This window comes from Geospiza fortis, unplaced genomic scaffold (genome assembly GCF_000277835.1).
Source record: "Geospiza fortis unplaced genomic scaffold, GeoFor_1.0 scaffold111, whole genome shotgun sequence".
NCBI classification, from domain to species: Eukaryota; Metazoa; Chordata; class Aves; order Passeriformes; family Thraupidae; genus Geospiza; species Geospiza fortis.
This window is the reverse complement of record NW_005054321.1, coordinates 1091582-1110077: the sequence shown is the minus strand read 5'-3', so window position 1 is coordinate 1110077 and position 18496 is coordinate 1091582. Positions and strand designations below refer to the sequence as shown.

The 18496-nt window shown below is 33.6% G+C and overlaps 1 protein-coding gene across 1 annotated transcript in view; it reads left to right on the top strand.

Moving 5' to 3' along the window:
* CSMD3 (CUB and Sushi multiple domains 3) overlaps positions 1-18496 on the top strand; it is a 576871-nt gene that overhangs the window by 130591 nt on the left and 427784 nt on the right. Inside the window, exon 4 of the mRNA XM_005420686.3 lies at positions 17955-18149. Coding sequence (XP_005420743.1) covers positions 17955-18149 — 195 coding nt within the window. The remainder of the gene's footprint in view (positions 1-17954; positions 18150-18496) is intronic.

Here is an 18496-nt window from a genome sequence, read left to right as displayed (position 1 = left end):
CTTGGAGATGAAATAAATTATCATTTATCTTGATGAAGGGCTTTTATGAATTACTTTCATAATTTAGGAACAGTCCTTAAACAACTAGAAAAGCTACATGCTTATGCTGGAAAGTGGGAGCGGGTACATGTCCAGCTAAGAAACAGTCATATTAAAAAGAAAAAAAAGAAAAAGATATTTTTTAGGTGTATGGTAGTTTGCCTTCCTGATTGATAGTTTAAGTTATTTAATATGCTTCTAAGTCATTAGGAAACTTTGCTTTGTCTGTAAAGTTTCACATGTTATACGCCAAACATGAGAGAACAAACAATTGCTGGTATAGTGTCACAAATCAATTGAATGCTGCTTAACAATTTTTATTTCACGCAAATCAACACTACTAGTAAATGAATTATGTTAAGATAACATAATTGTTTAATAAATAAAGGCTTTAATTTTTCAAAATTTGTGTTGTTATGTATAAAGCTACCAGATGGCATCTTAAAATATATCTAAATCTGTTGATCTGAGGTTTAGAAATCCCAAGTTTTAAGATGTTCGTGACATGTCACTTCTAACCTTAGTCTCAGATTTCTCAAGTCATTCAGGAGATGAGTGTTCTGGCAGACATATAAAAAGAAATGAACTAAAAAACATAAAGAGGTAAATGAATGGGATGAGGGCAAATTATATGCTAACTGCAGAGAAATAACTGAATATTATATTAGGCTACTAGTTTCTTTTAGTCTATAAAATATATCAGGCTAAATCTGATTTAATTTGAAATTTATATAAATGCAAAATACTTGACAAGTTAGTGATGCTGTTGATATTAATTTAACTTATGCCTTGGGGCAATTGCCCCACTTTGAAATCAATACATCTGCATAACTTCGAATTTATAGCAGCATTGATGAGATCTTTTCTTTGCTGTTCAACATTATGAATAATATGAATATTATGAAGCATATAGCAATCAACATCCTGAAATATATAAAGATCTGCATGATCGCCAATTTGCCAAATCTCTGGCATTGCAGAAACTGAAAAAAAAAGAAAAAGGAATTTTGCACGTTAGGACACCATGGCTCCATGACCAAAGATATATTTCATCATGAAAGCATCACAAAATACCAACAAATATAAGCAACTTATAATAAAAATAAGCAAATGTAAGCAACTTCCTCTGCTTCTTGTGGTAAAGAGTATACTGTCACTCCCTTCACTCCTACATTCACAGAAACGAAACCCTGAGTGCCACTTTCCTGCCCATCAGAGTACTTTACCAACTTTGTGTGTAGTAGAATTAACTGATGATTTAAAACAAGGCCCAATGCTAATTAAAATAATGGAAAAAATACAAGAAGACAGACATAAAGGTTATAGCGATAAAGTGTTGATTTCTCAATCTCTGGGCCTCAGGCTGGGCCCTCACAGGGGTCTCCCCTGTCGGGGAAAACCTCCTGGAGAGGTTTTGCATCAGGAAAGAGAGGTGCACTGAATTTTTTTGTCTTCAGGTTCTTGTTCTTCATTATCTTATCTAAAGTTTTGCACACTGTCCACACCAGACTTAGCACACTGGATAAAGTACGGCAAAAATGGCCAACAATCTCTTGTTTCAAGGTCTCCTAAGACTAAGCTATCCAATTAAGAACTGACACCTAGATTATTTCCTCTTTTAACACAATAACTGATCCCAAAGAGCCCGCAATGTGGACTTTTCTACCCAATTACAAAATGCCACCCAAACCCATGAAGAAGAAGGAAGAAGAAGCACAAAGAAGAAACCCAGGACAACACCCTGTTCTCTCCGTCTTGCTCCCATCCACAACATACTAAATATTCCAAAACCTAAATTTCTCACCTAAGTGATACACCTACACTATTCTCTATAATCTATTTCACACTTTTGTGGATTCTAGTCTATCTTGAAGTCTAGGAAACTTTCTCCATGGATGAGGGTCAAAGTAAATGCTCCCCTGAGGGTCAGGACCCTCTAGAGCAGACAGAGAAATATTCCCAGTGCCCTGGGTTTCCACAATGAAGAAATTTTCAGTTCTGCTGCTCCTGTAGCAGACCCTCTTCTGTTCTGATTCTATTTTACATCCTATTTACCATGCTTGGAACATGGAAGTATGTGCATTTTTAAATTGAAATAGTCCCTAAATTTAAAAAAAACCCAAAACATTTTGCCCTCAAAATCTCTTGTGGTCGCCTGTAGAAGCTTCATGTCTGTGGCAGCAGGATGGGTAGCAAGTTGCAATGAACAGCATGGCCTGATGATAACGAGAAAGCTACAACAACCCTTTGTATGTCTCAATCTATATGCAAAATCTCTATATTCTCTGGATTGCTGCTCAAAGACACATTTGCAATTATTCTCCTCAGCTGTAATTTTTCCTTAGAGATAGCACTAAATTATGGTATTGCTAAATTAGTGTTATAATCAGAAAAAATGTCATGATACCTTCATGCCAATACCAATACCAATATTAAATCCTTTATCCCAGCCAATTGCAGTATGAATAATTAATTCTGCTGAACTATTTTGAAATGAAAGCTATTTTCTAATCCAAGACACAATGCCCCGATTATGTTCTTCATTTTAAATACTATGTTTTATCTGGGATCTCAAGATATTATCCTGAGTAAATACATTTTTTGGAAACAAACAAGTGAGGAAAAAATGGGATTTATCAGCTTCATAAAAAATCATTTAGGTAATTTCTTAGTCCAAAACAGTACCAACAGCATAACCATATACTATAATGTGTTTTCAAAAGAGAAATTGAATTACATTTCTAGAATGACAAGGCAGTATGTTTTTACCAGGAAAGATTACTGAAAGCAAGAATGTTGGAAGTGAAAACACAAATAGACTAAACCCTAAGCAAACTCTGAACTGAGGAAAAAGTAACTCTGAATTCTAGGAAAATGTACTATTAATACAAATACCAAAGCACTTTTAGCAAACTAAAAGTTAATTAATTTCACCAGGTAAATATTACTCAAATTAGAATAATCTCAAAATAGTGTGAATTCAATCAAAGTAGTAACGTCTTTAAGAAATGGTCAAGGACAGATAAGAAGTACTTAATGCATTGAAAAAGTTTGAGGTAATAATATATCAACACCTGAAACATAGAATGATAAAGTTCTTTAACAGTACAGCTCTTATCTGAATATGTTTCACACATATGATATATTTAAATGATTAAGTGAATCTACTTGCCATGGTGTGCCATATTTACAACACAACTTCATGGAATGCTCTTTCAGAACTGACTTTAAAAGTGAATCTTCTTTAAATTCTCTCCAGGTCATTTATAGATTCTATATGTAACATTTAGCTTGAGAAACAGCTTTCCTTTGAAATATTGCACAGTGTATTACTTATCATTATGTAAATGCATTTAATAAAGGGGTGTCATATTTTCTGTTGTTTATATTTTTAAACATTATGTTTAAAGTGAATTTTTCCCATTTTCCAAGTGTTAATTTCTGGGAGGAAGTTTTTTCTTCCTGTCTGAAAAACTTGAAATGCTTTGTAAGTTTTCTACATTCAAGAAGATCTTGGAACTTTAACAAGGTAAACTTTGTGTTTCTAATTACCTTGTCTAATTATGGCTATCACACAGAACTGTAGAGGCCAAGTTCAGTGGGACTGTCTGGTCAACTCTGAGACTGTGGTTATGGAAAGTTACCAGAAAGGACTTTGTCTTTTCAAACCTTTGCAATGAAATTTCTGCACTTTAATGATAAAGGCTTCTCACTGCTTCCTCAAGCTCTGTTAGACAAAACACTGAGGGTGAGATGAGGGGCCTTCCTCTCCTCTGATCCCAAGGATTCTGCTGCTGACACCAAGGACACATGAGACACTGCAAGGCCTATGCCTGTTCTAAGTGTTAGGAGGTACTTTTGGATTGAAGGAGAATGCAGTTCAAGAAACTCTCTCTCACAAAAACTGGAAGATGATCAGCATAATGAGAGGGAATGAAATTATAAGCTTCTTTTGACAGATTTTTTTAAAGTACTTTTTTTTTTCCAGGCAATCACAGCCTCTTTGTGCTCCGCATATCTTAAAAATAATCTCTCCTTTTATATATATTTTCTTTGAAAATGATGAAATTCATGCCTAATGTCTAACATTTATAACTGAATAAAAATTTCAGTTTTCTTCTGGTAATTTTGGTTTTCAGCTATAAAATCACTGGATTTTAAGCAGCATCATTTTTGAGCAACTAAAATATGAAAGGTCTTTTAGGAAAAAATCGACTATGTGAGCCTTCTAGACATTCTGGTAGTTTTGCCACCATTTTCTCCTGTATATCTTGAAAACTGTTGACTCAGATGATTTAAAATCCTCTAAAATGACCTGAAGCCAGTGTGGTTTTGACACAGAAAACAGATAACCAAAAAGAATAATATCAGAAAGGGCTTATATGAGCATATAGATATATGAATTTATTCAGAAATTAGTGGGGTTTTTATTATTCTTCTTACAGAGTTTATATTTTCAGAAGAAAATTCTAGATGGTTCATGTTCAAAAGGAAGGCTTGTGTTGTGAAACATGTTTTATATATTCCACATATTAGTTGGAATTATTACTTGTTAAGAGTAGGGAGATATTTAAATGAAAACATTATTTCTTAAACTGGAAGCAATCAGGATCCCCAGAATTAAAAGATTTCACTGTATATAAATTTGAAAAAGATTGAAGAATTGCATTGTCTAGTGAAGATTCTGTAACTATCAATAGGTCATTGAAATGGATCTGGTATTAGTTAGAACTAAAATGTATAGAATGGATCCATTATTAATCAGAAATGAACGGCATTTAGGAAAGCATTTCACCAGGAACTGAGGTGATGCATTTTGATTTCTTGAATTCAATATGTGGATTGATTTGCATTTGAGGTTGCCTTGACATCTGTTTCTAAACCCTTGTAAATAATTCCCTTTATTCCAATGCTGTGGTGAAAAAGGACACTTCAGTGTTGTGTGATGCTCTGACATGTACAAATTGAAAATAGTTGTGGTTATAAACAATAGCATTTCTGGACACTGCTGATGCTTGGAACTTGAGTTTTGGCTATGAGCCAAAGGACTACAATGCTGAAAACAGCACTGATTTTGGAAGAGCAAGCAAGAAAATTTGATGTTGCAGTCAAACTCTTGAGGTGTTCTGGGGATTGTTTTCCTTTTATACCACCAGGAGCAGACTGATCTCAGTAAAGATTGAAGTAGAAAGCAGTGCAGAGAGATTAATGTACTTTTCCAAGGAAAGATATTATACTAGTTTGGCTTTGCATAACCAAAAGTACACTTGACCCATCTATTTTCAGGAAAAAACTATGTCTGAGACATTTTCTATTATCTCTGTTCACATGAACCCAGTATACATATACATAGAAATATAGACGACAAAAAAAGTTTTATTTCTTTATTCAGTCACAATAATTTTCATCACCAAGTACAGCAAGTCCTTATTCATCTGGAGCTTGGTATCTAATCACGTATTTAAGCTCTTATCCAAACACAACTAAATAACTTAACCGTTCTAATAGCTAAATAGTCCCATCAATTATAATTTTGTTGAAAAATTACTTATATCAGCAATGTAGCAATGCAATGAAACAGCTGCTAAGGAAAGTTTCTAATTCCTGATTTTATTAAATCACTTTGTTTCCAAATATCTTTTATTTCATTCACAAAAGCAAATGAAAAATTTTAAACAAATAAGAATTTTTATTCTTTACTCTCAATCTAATCTTTAATGTTACAGAACTAATGCACCAGAGTAACCAGTGAAGCTTTCTCAAATTTATTTAAAAATGCTCATTAAAACTGTGAATGATGGGAGATCACAATATAAATTTGAAATACTAATCTAAAATTTATCTCCAATTTGTAGATTTGATTAATTTAGGTATTGCTACCTTTCTAAAACAGCACTGTTGACTACAACAGTAGTCAACTCTACCATAACTGTAGACTTTATACTTAAATCCTCTTGTAAATATAACATAGAAGAGCAGAAGTACGCAGACTCATTGCAGTTGAGACAACATGGTTTTGCTTATGTCTCAGCATATTCCCAGTATCTTTTTGCAAAAGTTGCTAATGTAAGAGAAGGCAGAACATTACATTAAAGAAGTAAGAGATTTAAAATGGAATAAACTACTGGGAAATAAGAAAAAAGAGAGACACAAAAGTATAATCGAAAGTCTCAGCTTATATATACATACAGATCTATTATAATAAGAGTTATTAACTCAATTTTCTTAATATATGCTATGTGTAGAGGGAAGAAAATATAATGAAGCCATGTTTGATTTTCCTTGAAATAAGGTAGATACTCCAGAATTCACATGAACACTGTAGTCCTCTCTATGTAGTGTCATATGTCTTTTAGTAAATATTTGATTAATTGATAAATAATAATTGTTTTTCAGGATTTCCAGATGCTATCCCCAAATAGCAAACTTATTACAGCAAAACTTATTACAGCAGAATGTTGGACTGAGCATTCAGGATGCTGAGACACAAAAAAGAAGTCTGGACATCTGTAAACTTCATTGTACCTGACTCAATTTTTTTTTTAAATTATTATTATTTTAATTTTCCTTATAGCTTTCTGTTTACAGTTGGCCAATGCATCAATTCAGATAATATCTGATAACCAAGCCAATATTAATTGCAAAAGTGATTCAACTGTTACAAATGTGTGTGATGAAAGACTTTTTTTTCCCTGAATGAAAACACATCTTTCTAAACTTGTTGGGAAAAAATTTAAAAATGGATTTTTCTCCTCATTTTTCTCGTTCACCTTTATTTTGCAGGGGAAAAAGGAGGAAAAACCTGAAATGTTCATCAGTTTGGTAGCGTGCATCCAACAAAAATGGAAACTTATCTTGAAAATAGGGGATATTTGTCTGTCAATTGACTGGCAATGTCTTGCTCCTTACACATCAATGTAGAACTCTGTATCACGTGATTGAGTGTGTCAGATATAGGCCAGAGGACAGATTTCTGTGTATTCCCCACCATTTCACACTGTGTTAACAGCCTACTTGTATAACATATATTTCTTTGACGCTGTTTAGCTCTTCTAACACACCAATCTGTCACTCTTTAAAGAAGTTTTGCAAAGATCTCTGTAAGATATATGATCTTTCAGTGAGTTAGCACCACAACGAACACTTCATAAGCTCTGTCAAAAAGTGATTTGTGTGGCACTGCAGCAGGCTTTTCCTAGAACATTTTTCTTTTTCTCAATAAAATCAGAGAGTATTGAAAGTATTTAAAAGTAGAAGCTGACAGGGCATTGTTCCAGCCATTTTTCAATACAGAAATATCAGTAAGTTCAGAGATGTGACTGTCACAGCTGTTTCAGTATTAACCTGTCATGTAGAGATAGCCAGAGAAATGGTGGCCTACACAGATGTTAAATGTGAAGTTAATGCAAATCTTGAGTTATTTTAGTGATAATCCTTTCTTTCCTCTCAAGTTATGACCACTTCTACTCAATCCAATAACAAATTAGTCAAAAGAGGAATGACCTACAGAGGGTAACATGAAGGGATAGGAATAAAAGCAGTTCTTATTGTGGCTGCCAATATGAAGGCTTTCTATGTTAATTCTAGCTTATATTATTTACAAAAGGAGATTTTGAAGCAAGAAAGTTTACATGTTTACATCACATTAATTACTTGGCTGTTGCTCTCCATGATTACATCTATAAAATAAGATTAAATGCCTTTTATTACCCGCGTCTCAAACCAGTTATTTTAAAGAAGGTAAAGCAAAGCAAGTTGTTTGATCTCTGATCCTGCAAGACTCAGATTAGAAACTGCAGATAGCACTTTTGATATTAAAATGTCTGGGGAAAAAAAATGATACCCACAATAGTCTATAGCCCAGCATCAATACTGTTGTGAATAGTTCACGTTGATATGTTATTTACTTTTTCACTGTTAAAAAGAGAAAAAAGTCTTGATTAACCACTTTTCCTTGAGATCCACAAAGGATAGCTTATATAAATCAGTGCCCACTATGCCAGGTGATACTTGCTTACGGAAGAATGTTGGTACATCAATCAGTTTGAAAGTTCTTTCTTTCTTCAGAATTTGAAACCACTCCTGCATAACAAATCATGTTTTATCAAACAATACATTACTTTCACTCTCCCATGCTTCAGAATTCTGAAAATGATTTTCCAAATGTTCCAGGGAACTTGGGAACTTGCCTCCAGCATAAGGCAGAGCACACAAATTTTGAGACTCAAGAAATGTTCTCTAAGAACTGTTCTGTAAGCCCATGCAACGAAGGTGATAATAGGATGCTGAAAAGCAACATGAGGAAGAAATTCTTTACTGTGAGGGTGGTGAGACACTGGAACAGGTTACCCAGAGAAATTATGGATGACCCAGTCTTGGCAGAGTCAGGGCCAGGTTGGATGGGGTTTTGAGCAACCTGGTCAACTGGAAGGTGTCCCTGCCCATGTTAGGAGCGTTGGACCTCAATGATCTTTAAGGTCCAGCCAAATCAGTCTCCGATTCTGTGGTACTAATATTAACTCTTGCAACAGAAAAATGATAGCATAATGTTGAAATAAAATAACAATTAGAGTTGATTGCTTCTCGAGTGAAGGACATCTGGATATTCTTACTAAAAGTGAAAAGGAAATTTGGAATAGGTAGGAAAAAAGCAGATTTAAATTTTTCATGTTTGCAGTATAATGTACCTTTTCTCCCATGGGGAAAGACGACTTTTGAAAGGTACAATATTGTGGGTGCACATATCAGCACTGATTCATAAAACAAAATTTTCATGGAATATAAGTTATTCAAAGGTTTTGTAGTTGGTCTTGATGAGTGGCCTATGGCAGATGTTTATGTACATTGCTGTCCATTAATTTGATCACACCATCTTTCTTGGTTAAGTAATCATCATGTAAGTAATTTGGACAAGATCAGTAATGTTCTATTATTTCACCTTATGAAATGGAGTCAATAAGCCATAATGCATTTTAGTTCTGTAAAATTATCAGGGCAAGTACCATTAAAAGCATAATAATGCAAATAACCTTGGTCTAGTATTTTTTAATGTTCTCTCATCTGGACAATTTTAATGAAAAATTCATATTACACCCAAGATGAGCATTAACCAGAAAGATCAGTCTAGTAAACAGGACTGAATTAGGTAGCCTTCTGCTTTAGACTTTGAATGTATGATTGTGTTAGAAAAATGACTCTGAGAATAGCACTTTATTATGCAAGGTTTTGGATGTATTTCTGAGTTGTATCATAAACACTTAAAAAAAAATGATCAAAATAAAGGAGCTATACTACTACTAGTTGTACACTTTTAGCCATAAATTTTCTCTTGCTTAATGTATTAGCAGTGTTTTCAGCTATATTCTGAATGCACGATCTTTGATACAGTCTGATGTAAACAAATGAGATTACACTTCCATCCTAATCTAGAGTGGAGATTTTATTTCAGTATTTTGATAAAAAAATAATTTGATACATAGTAAGAGGATGTATTTTAGAATGAAAAAAGTTAGCTCACTATTTTTCTACTTCATCACAATTTGCATTCTTCAGAGTATGAATAAATAATAATGACAGATATCTCATGCAATAAAACATGTTCAACTGAATAAGATGTATGACAGCCACACAAAGCCTGAAAGATATTCTGGTGCACCATGAAGCATTCACAAAAATACTTTAAATGGAAGCTTGGAGAGAGGGCTTTAAATTTCAGTTGATGTTCTGAGACCTTGAGACATAAAAGTTGTGTCTTCTAAAAAAAAGACTTGTAAAAAAAGAACAACAATTCAAGAAATTTATCAAGCATTGGTTCAACAAAGGCACTGCCCAAACACCATGCATCCTACCTACTGAGCAAAATTCTCAACCCACCAGCTGAGTTGCACCATGGAATTTAAAAAAGACCTCTGAAGAGTTGGGTAATGTCCTCAAGACATCCCCTGATTTTGACCCTTTACCATCAAATACAATAAGGGCATTAATTCTATCAAGAATTGGGGTACTGCAAAAACTCTGATACAGATTTTGGAGAGAACAATGATTTAATCTTCTAAACGAAAATTCTAAACCATAAGACTTTCTAAATGAAAATTAAATTACAGAACTAAGGCCATCTTTCTTTTCTGAAATTTTATTCTTTTTCTTCTTCTTCTAAACCAGAAGCATTTAGAACATAAACACAGAAATGTAAGTCTAAATTTGTTAACATGTCTCCTGTAACCAGTGTTGTCACAGGTTTTCATACCAAAAGTAATGGTGGAAGCCAGATTGAAATTTCACTGTAAGAGACATCATGGCCTTTCAGTAAAAGAAGCAGGTGGTCAATGAAGTGATCCAATTGCCCCAAACATCAGGATTTCTAATGGGGCACTACAGTGTCTCCTAATAGTAATTCTAATTCTACACATAAACAACAACAGATACATACAAAGCATATGGAATCAATATGAGAAATTGAAATATTCTTACCTCTGAGATATATACAAAAGGAAATGCTTGTTACTCTGCCAGATCATACAATAGCTCTGAATGTTTCAGATGCCACCTAGTGCCCAATTCTCATGTGTCAAAGTTCCCTTCAGGAGAAAACTGGTTTTCTTTGTGCCCTTTTATGCCACTGTACAACAACATGTCTATGACATCCTGTATCCACATCTTGTGCTTTAAATTCCACTTTTAAACTCTGAGTGATTCACAGTAGTAGAAAGAACTACTTTTTTTTTCCTTTTTCTTTCTTTTTTTAAAACAAGTTGAAAAGTTCAACATACCATGAATTCTGCCTTCATGTTAAGACACAATTTGTGAAGAAGGCCTGTAGCAGAGAAACCTTGGCTAGTAAGTCAGACATGAAGCACACTTGATTAGCCATGTGGTTGTATCCTCAGACTACACACTGGTCAGTTCAGACAAGCTTAGCTAACAGGAAAGTCAAAGAGAAGCTGCATTCTTTGTAAGGTTAACCAGTCTCTAATTTACAATAATTTAAAACATAAAACTTTCAGATTATCCTTTTTAACAGCTGAAGAGCCAGTGCATTAAATAGAAATGTCTATCAGTGCTCGCTGAATCTTCTCTTTCTTTTTCTTTAGAAGTCCTAGTACTTTTACATCAAATGTGCTATTTTATCCTATTCTCTAATTTCAGAAATTCTATCATCTTGAATCTAAAAACTATGCATCTTCCTAGTATTTTTGTTGCACCTTGGAACAAAAAATGGAACCCTAATTTCAGTAGGAAATTAGATATGCTAGTACATCAAATATATGAAATTCATAACTTTCATTTGACATATGTATCTATTATTGTTTGTAAAATTTGTGTGGAGATGCTGCCTATATAATACCACAAAACTTGTTTGTGCTGTGACATCCTCCTTCAGTGACTAACCTGATTTTTTCTAAATTGGTTATCTTTTTACATATCTGGTTGCTGTAAATCTGTAAATTCTGCAGGTAAGAACAGCCAGTGGGTAACAATACAACATTTATATTACCTAACACAAGGTAAAATCAGATGAGGCATTGAGGCTAAGATGGAATGAAGAAAGGTAATACAATAAGATAGTTGTTGCCATAATATTTCAGAAATTGAAAATTAAATTGTTTTATATAACTGTAAAAGTCCTAGTAAGAAATATATATTGCAAAAGGATTATCAGTAAAGTATAAATTTTAGGTGTTTTTACTTTAGGTTGTCCTGGGCTCTGAAATTTCAGCAGCCTCTTCCCAGCTGCCTCCAGAATACAGCCATATTAAAAAAAGTACTCAGGAAACGCTGCAGTCTAAATAGATCAATCCCATTTTGACACATGCATAGGCATATCTACACAGCCTTTGCGTGGCAGGCAGGGTGCATCTGTCTGGACTTCATCCACCTGAGAAGCTGAACAACCGTCACGTGCAGCAGATACAGCATCTCAGGACTCAAGTTATACTGATTTGGTTGAATAGTTTCATAACAGGGTGGATGCAGCAATCTCTGTGCTACTTGCATTGATACTTTACATCCAGGCCAAAACTTCCTGTTGTTTCCGATGGTCCCCCTCAATCCCTGCACTATGTGCATCTATCTTCCAGCCATACCCAGGATTAAATTGGTGCCCTCAGCAGCTGTGCAGGAATTTACTGCAGCTAGAGCTCTGTTCAAGTGGAATTTGGTATAGGCAAGGAAGCGTGGCTGGTGCTGTTACCTGTATAGCTTTGCTAACAATCTGGTATTTGCCTGCCTGTCATTCCCTGCAGGCAGCACTTCAGAAGTGTGTCTGCTGGAGAAGCATCAGATTTAACCATGTCTACTGAAGCATATAGTCATCTTTCTGTTGGTTTCACTTGGTCCCTGGTTATGATGCCCTGCAGTTAAATTAGTAACTGCCCTTATTTTTTTTTTTGCATAATCCTTCACCTCTAGTGCTGCATCTGCAGCTGATTGAAGCAGATATCCTGAAAGTTGTATTGCATGTGAAGGGAATATATTGCAAGCCCTGGACATTTTTCATGCTCATTGTATTAATGTGACTACAGTATTGTAATTATCCTTTGTTTCCCTCACATATCCTGGAGGGTTTTTTCTGTACTTCTTCTCTCTGTTCCCTTGCTTGCAGAAGAATTATGTTAATGCAGTTCTAACTTAATGCTGAAACAAGTTTGTGCCTATTAAAATAGCATATGACTTTATGCTATAAATAGAAACATTCTTGTCTTGCTGGCAAGGAAGACAAAACCAGTGCTTGTTTCAATGGACTTAGAAACAAAGTCAAATTCAGTATGAAAAATCTACGTTGAAAGTTCCCTCACAACAGGGTCCTCTGTCATTTTTTGACATGAAAATAATCTCAAAGGGAAGAAAAAAGCAAAATAATGTCATTCATTGAAAAATAGGTAGGAAACTGCAATGTAATTCACTGTATTTAGTGAACAGTAGAGACCCTCAGTGAGGTTACTATTGCTGATATATTAATCAAGAAAGAACAATTAGAACAGGAAAAAAAATGCTATTTTCCTTTGGGAAAAAAAAAAAACCCAAAACTTCTCAGAGTTTCTCTTGCTTGGCTATTTATAGTTAGATGCCAGAATATGACAGTTTTTTTTGACTGATCCACAAAAAATGCAGAAATTAAAATAAGAACTTCAGAGAAGTTTAGATTGTTAGACAAACAGTTCCTGTCTCTGTTGTAAACAAAAGTGAATTTCAAAATAGTGACTCTTCATTCTGCACTTGCATCTTAAGGTGACAGATTTGTTGGAATCAAGGGATAACAATTTTTGTTGTTGAACTTCTACAAAGGAAAAACTTGGATTTTGGGGGAGGGAATTTTTAAAATTCAATAACTGTTTTAATATGTCTGTGCTGTTTTCAAAGCATTCATTTATAATGTGTCTTTACACTCTGAATGTTACATTTTTGTGCATTTAAATTGGCCTTTCAATATTAAGTTTTTCATTTTTTTCCTTCACTGCTCTTATATTGTCTACCCCCAATTTTTCTTGTGGTTTCCTTCACTCTGTAATCACAAGTGAAACATGCATGTATATGTACATTTCAATATATGTGTAGAAAGACAACAGTATTCCTATACTCATCAGTTAATTCTTCTAGTCCATATTATATTTGAATCTAGACCATACTTACTCATATATTCAGAGCAATGTGAATGAGGACAGAAGAGAAAGTTAGCAAACTAGGCAAAATATCATGAGTTAAAAGCTATGTATCTAAGTTACTTTTTTAGTTTGCAAAACCTGTGGAAAATAATGGACAACTAAAATAAACTATTATAGGATCTAATATAGATGAAATTTTGTACAAGGTAATTTCAGGCTACTTCTTATTTTTATGAAGGCAGCGCCTGTTGTATTATTTGGGATCTTTAGAATGCATAGCTCTCCCTATATCCACACACTTACTACATGCAGCACTTCTGAAATCAGCTTTGAGTCTTCAATACCAAAGCATTCTTGCCTGTCAGTAAGCCAAAGAACACATTTCCAAGGGATATCCATGTTCAGACATATTCTAGTGTTTCCAGTACATCACCGCATCCTGTCCCAAATAACAGCTGGAGCAGTCCCGAGAATAACATGTTCATATTCATGTTTGCATGGCAGAGGAATTACTGTTTGGGGTAATAGACACAAATGAACAGTTTAGGACTGGTACCACTCCCATACAGGGAGATCTCAAACTGGGAGTGTAGGGATACCAGGAGTGTTTAATTGCAAAAGTACTAAATGAAACAAATATTAGCCTGTATTGGGATATTACATACACCTTTCAATGAGTGACTACTCATGTGTTGGCAGTATTTCTCCCTTTACTTTGTGAAAAATGAGATCATAATAAATTGCAATAACTGCAACAAAAATTATGAAAATATATGGATCAACCCTTTAAAAAAGTAAAATTATTTATATTCCAAATTTTATAATAAAATAGTGTGTGAAGGACATTAGTATTCATAACTAAGCTTAATAGAATACAGTGCTATAACAAATATCTTTATTACTGGAATATGTGAAAATATTTGTTTTGTATATTTAGACATTGTTTATAAATTTAATGTTAAACATTTTAGGGAGGATAATGCTGCTCTTGATTTCATAAATATCAAAACAGAAAATACCCTAAACATTCCGACTGAAAATCTGAATAAAAATCAAGTAAATTTGAAATTTCCATATCTGGTTCTGATTTTGTTTCCTCCTGAGTGAAGGCTGACAAAGAGAGTCTAAATTTCTGCTAGCCTTGTTTTTCAAAAAAATGTTCAGAAATAAATTATATTTAATGTTATTTAATTTGGATATCTTATTAATTAGTATCTAAAAGGGGCTCAATTTCTGCTAATTAAAGTCTTTAAGGGAGTGCTAAGCAGAAGTCTCCCAGGTACATTTTACCCACAACTTTTTAACAGAATTTACAGTGTCATTAATAAGAATTAATTCAATAGAAACTTACTGAACAGCACTGAAGGATATTTTAAGCTTCATATTTTAACATTAAATAAAAAGAGGACAAATATGTTCATACATACCTTGTTTACAAAATTAAATCTAGGACAAAGAAAATTCCTGCTTCGAGAGAGATTGAAACAACTGGGGCAGCTTGCTTTGAAAAGGGGATGAGAAATAATATACAAAAATGAAAAAAGTGGGAAGGTGTAAAAAATTCAATTATGCTTATTTTCAGACTACATGAACAAGGAGAAGTTCAACCAAACTGCAAGATGGCAAATTTAAAAGGAAATACTTTTCCACCCTTCATATCATTAGTTATTATCAAAATGTCACTGAAGTCAAGAATCTGTGCAGAGCTGAATAAAAATTACAATTTAATTTGGCAATTCCTGTGTTCCCTGACAGATGACAATCTTAGGGTAACAATCTGTAGCTTTAAGTGCCAGGGAGTTGGTAGTACAGTGTCACATTCAGTTTGAAAATAGGTACTACCTATCAAAGAAGACAAATGCAGCTACTTTGGTAAATTATCTCCCTCTCATCCCCAAATAAGGCACGTGTAGATGTTCAAAATGAAAATACACACGGAATAAATTAATATACTTAAAAGTGTACAATTTATTTTTTCTACTTTCTTATCTAGAATCAGGAACAAAATGGCTTGAGGGGTTAGAAGTAGTAACATACTCCCAGGCCCCTTTATCATAAAGTTAAAAAGTTAATGAAAAATGCCAAGAATTCCTTTTAGATGAGTCATATAGTATTGCAACTGGAAAATTAGTTTTATTTTAGAAGGAGGGTGATTTTTAATTAGTGCTTTAAACTATAATGTAATTTCACAAGAATAAATTGCCTTCTGTGGGTAATTCTTGGTGAGACAGCAGTAAAAGTAAAGGAAGTAATTTTAGGTAGTGACATTGCTAATCTTCATATTTTTTATTTCAAAGGACAGGGAATCTTTCTGTGACCTTTTTACAAAGCCCTAAGAGATACAGGCTTCTGAAAGACTTCATCTTCTGGGAGAAGTTGAAAATGAAAACAGTGTACAGGCTGAGTTTTCAAGTTAATATAATATGATCCATATGATAACTAAAATCCACAGGATGATATTCTTACCTTCATTTTGACATGCTGTGATGATAAATAAGAAATTGAATAGCCTTGAAAACTGTTAGAGGATTTAAAAGAAATTATTTTGCGCAAATATGCAGGAGACACCGTAGTATTGCCTTCTCTGTAAAGCTTGCAAGCAGATTTGAGGGCAGGGGAGTGTTGCTTCAGCACAGAACACTTCAGTAAAAGAGTGATAAGAATATCAGTTCTTTAGTTGAGCTTTGAAGTGCCCAAGGTGAGATAGGCTACTTTCTTACTTCTGTGTTGTGTCATTGTGCAAGGTAATGAAAGTCAAATCCAAACCCACCGTTTATTATGTAAGAGGAAGCAGGGAATAGCAGCAATGACATCAGCAGCTAATATGCATATTTAACTTATTCACATCAGAACATGATTGGTAAATAAAATCTTGCAAATTAACTCATTGTTAGCATATATTTAATATATATAGTGCTTATATATGTATGGACATGTAGAGAATGTATTTATGATTATAGTGAATTCTGCCTTTTAATAACTGTTACGTAGTTTTGTTTCATGGCTGGTATCACAAATCTAGTAGAATTTCCTAGTTCTTGGTAGTTCTGGGCATTAAAGTTTGAGAAAGTAATGAATGCTGGGAGTCATATTGATTGTTTTAATAAACGTTTATATATCTTTTTTTTTTAATTGAAACCTCTAACACCTTAGATATTTAAATATGCTGTGCACACACTCATGAGCAATTCAGGGCTACCGAAGAATGCTTTAGTCACATGGAATTCAGGAAAAGAAATTAAAACAATACATACAGAGCCCTCTCTTCTTTCATCATTTTCCTTTGTAGATTAGGGGAATTTGGTATGAATCCAAATATGGGTTTATCTGATTTGCCTCTTCCCCATTAGCATTAGGCTGGTAAATATATTTGGCACAAGCCTTGAAGAGGTTAAGATGGGATTATAAAACATGTTTTGTTCACACTTGCAAAAAATCTATGTTTTAATGTTCATTAACTAAAGGACATTGGTAGTAAATGACTGAAAATGTTGTAATCAAGCTATTTATGATGCTGAAACACCAGTCAAAAGGGTACACAGTCAAAAGAGTACCAGCTACTGAAACTGAACTCTAATTAATGGCCTCAGAGATCAGACTAAGAGTGGCCATGAGTAATTTTGGAATCTCAGTGGTTTAAAGCTCTGTATTATAAAAGTTACCAGACCTGAGGTATTTCACATGATTAAATTAACTAATTCTTTGCTCAGAAATTAGTTACCCATAGTATCTCATGCATTTTCCTCATTATCTAAAATCTATTAAATCATTAAACAGATTCCTGACCATGCTCAGGCTTAGGCTTGTTAAATTTTTTTTTTGTCATGATTAATTTTATTTTTCTTTCAGATTTTGTTCAATTTGAATCTGATGTTCTTTCATGTTTGTATTACAATTTTGTTTATTGTTTTGCATTGGTGTAACTTGAAAGTCAGAAATATATCAAGCTGCTTTGTTTCCTGTTTGTATGTAATGATAGGTATTCGCATGATTTTCATATGTAATTGACACAAAATAAATCATTCTTTTGTTTCAATTTAATTAAAAAATTACATGAATATATTGATAGCTGGAACTTAAGTAAAACCTCATGCTTATTTTCATCTGCCTTTGGATATTTGGGTACTTAAGCAAATGTTAAATACACTAAGTCAGCAATGGATTTTCACTGTTGAGAGTTGTATAATATCCAAGAAAACACTATATGTCCTAAGATGCCTTGTGTTCTATACTCTTAAGCAAAATGAAACATTTATTTATCACAACATTTTAAGTATAAAAGCATTTTAATTCATAAATACGTATCTTTTCCAGAATTACAGAGTAGTTCGTGTGGCAACCCAGGAGTTCCACCAAAAGGTATTTTGTATGGTCAAAGATTTGATGTTGGTGACAAAATCCGATACAGCTGTGTAACTGGATATATTTTGGATGGACACCCACAGCTTACTTGCATAGCCAGCTCTGTCAATACAGCATCATGGGACTTTCCTGTTCCTATCTGTAGAGGTAAGAGAAATCCTACAGTAATGCTCTTGAATATATACGTTAGTATTAACAAATTTTAATCTCTCTATTAATAATTAAGTTTTAAACCATGATTAAAGAACTCCTCTTTTGAATATTTTGATCTCTTGCTCACATATATGATGTATCTCAGCATATATACCTACCAATTTTTAGGTCAATATTCTACTAAAATTATAGTTATCATTTATTTTTGAAATATATATTATGTAATAAGAACTAGAAATCTAGTAATAAGTAGAATATAAATGTCTGCATACAATGTACTTGCAACTATGGGAATATAGATTTAGGATCTCTTAGTGCTTTCTAAGAACTGACTTTTTGTC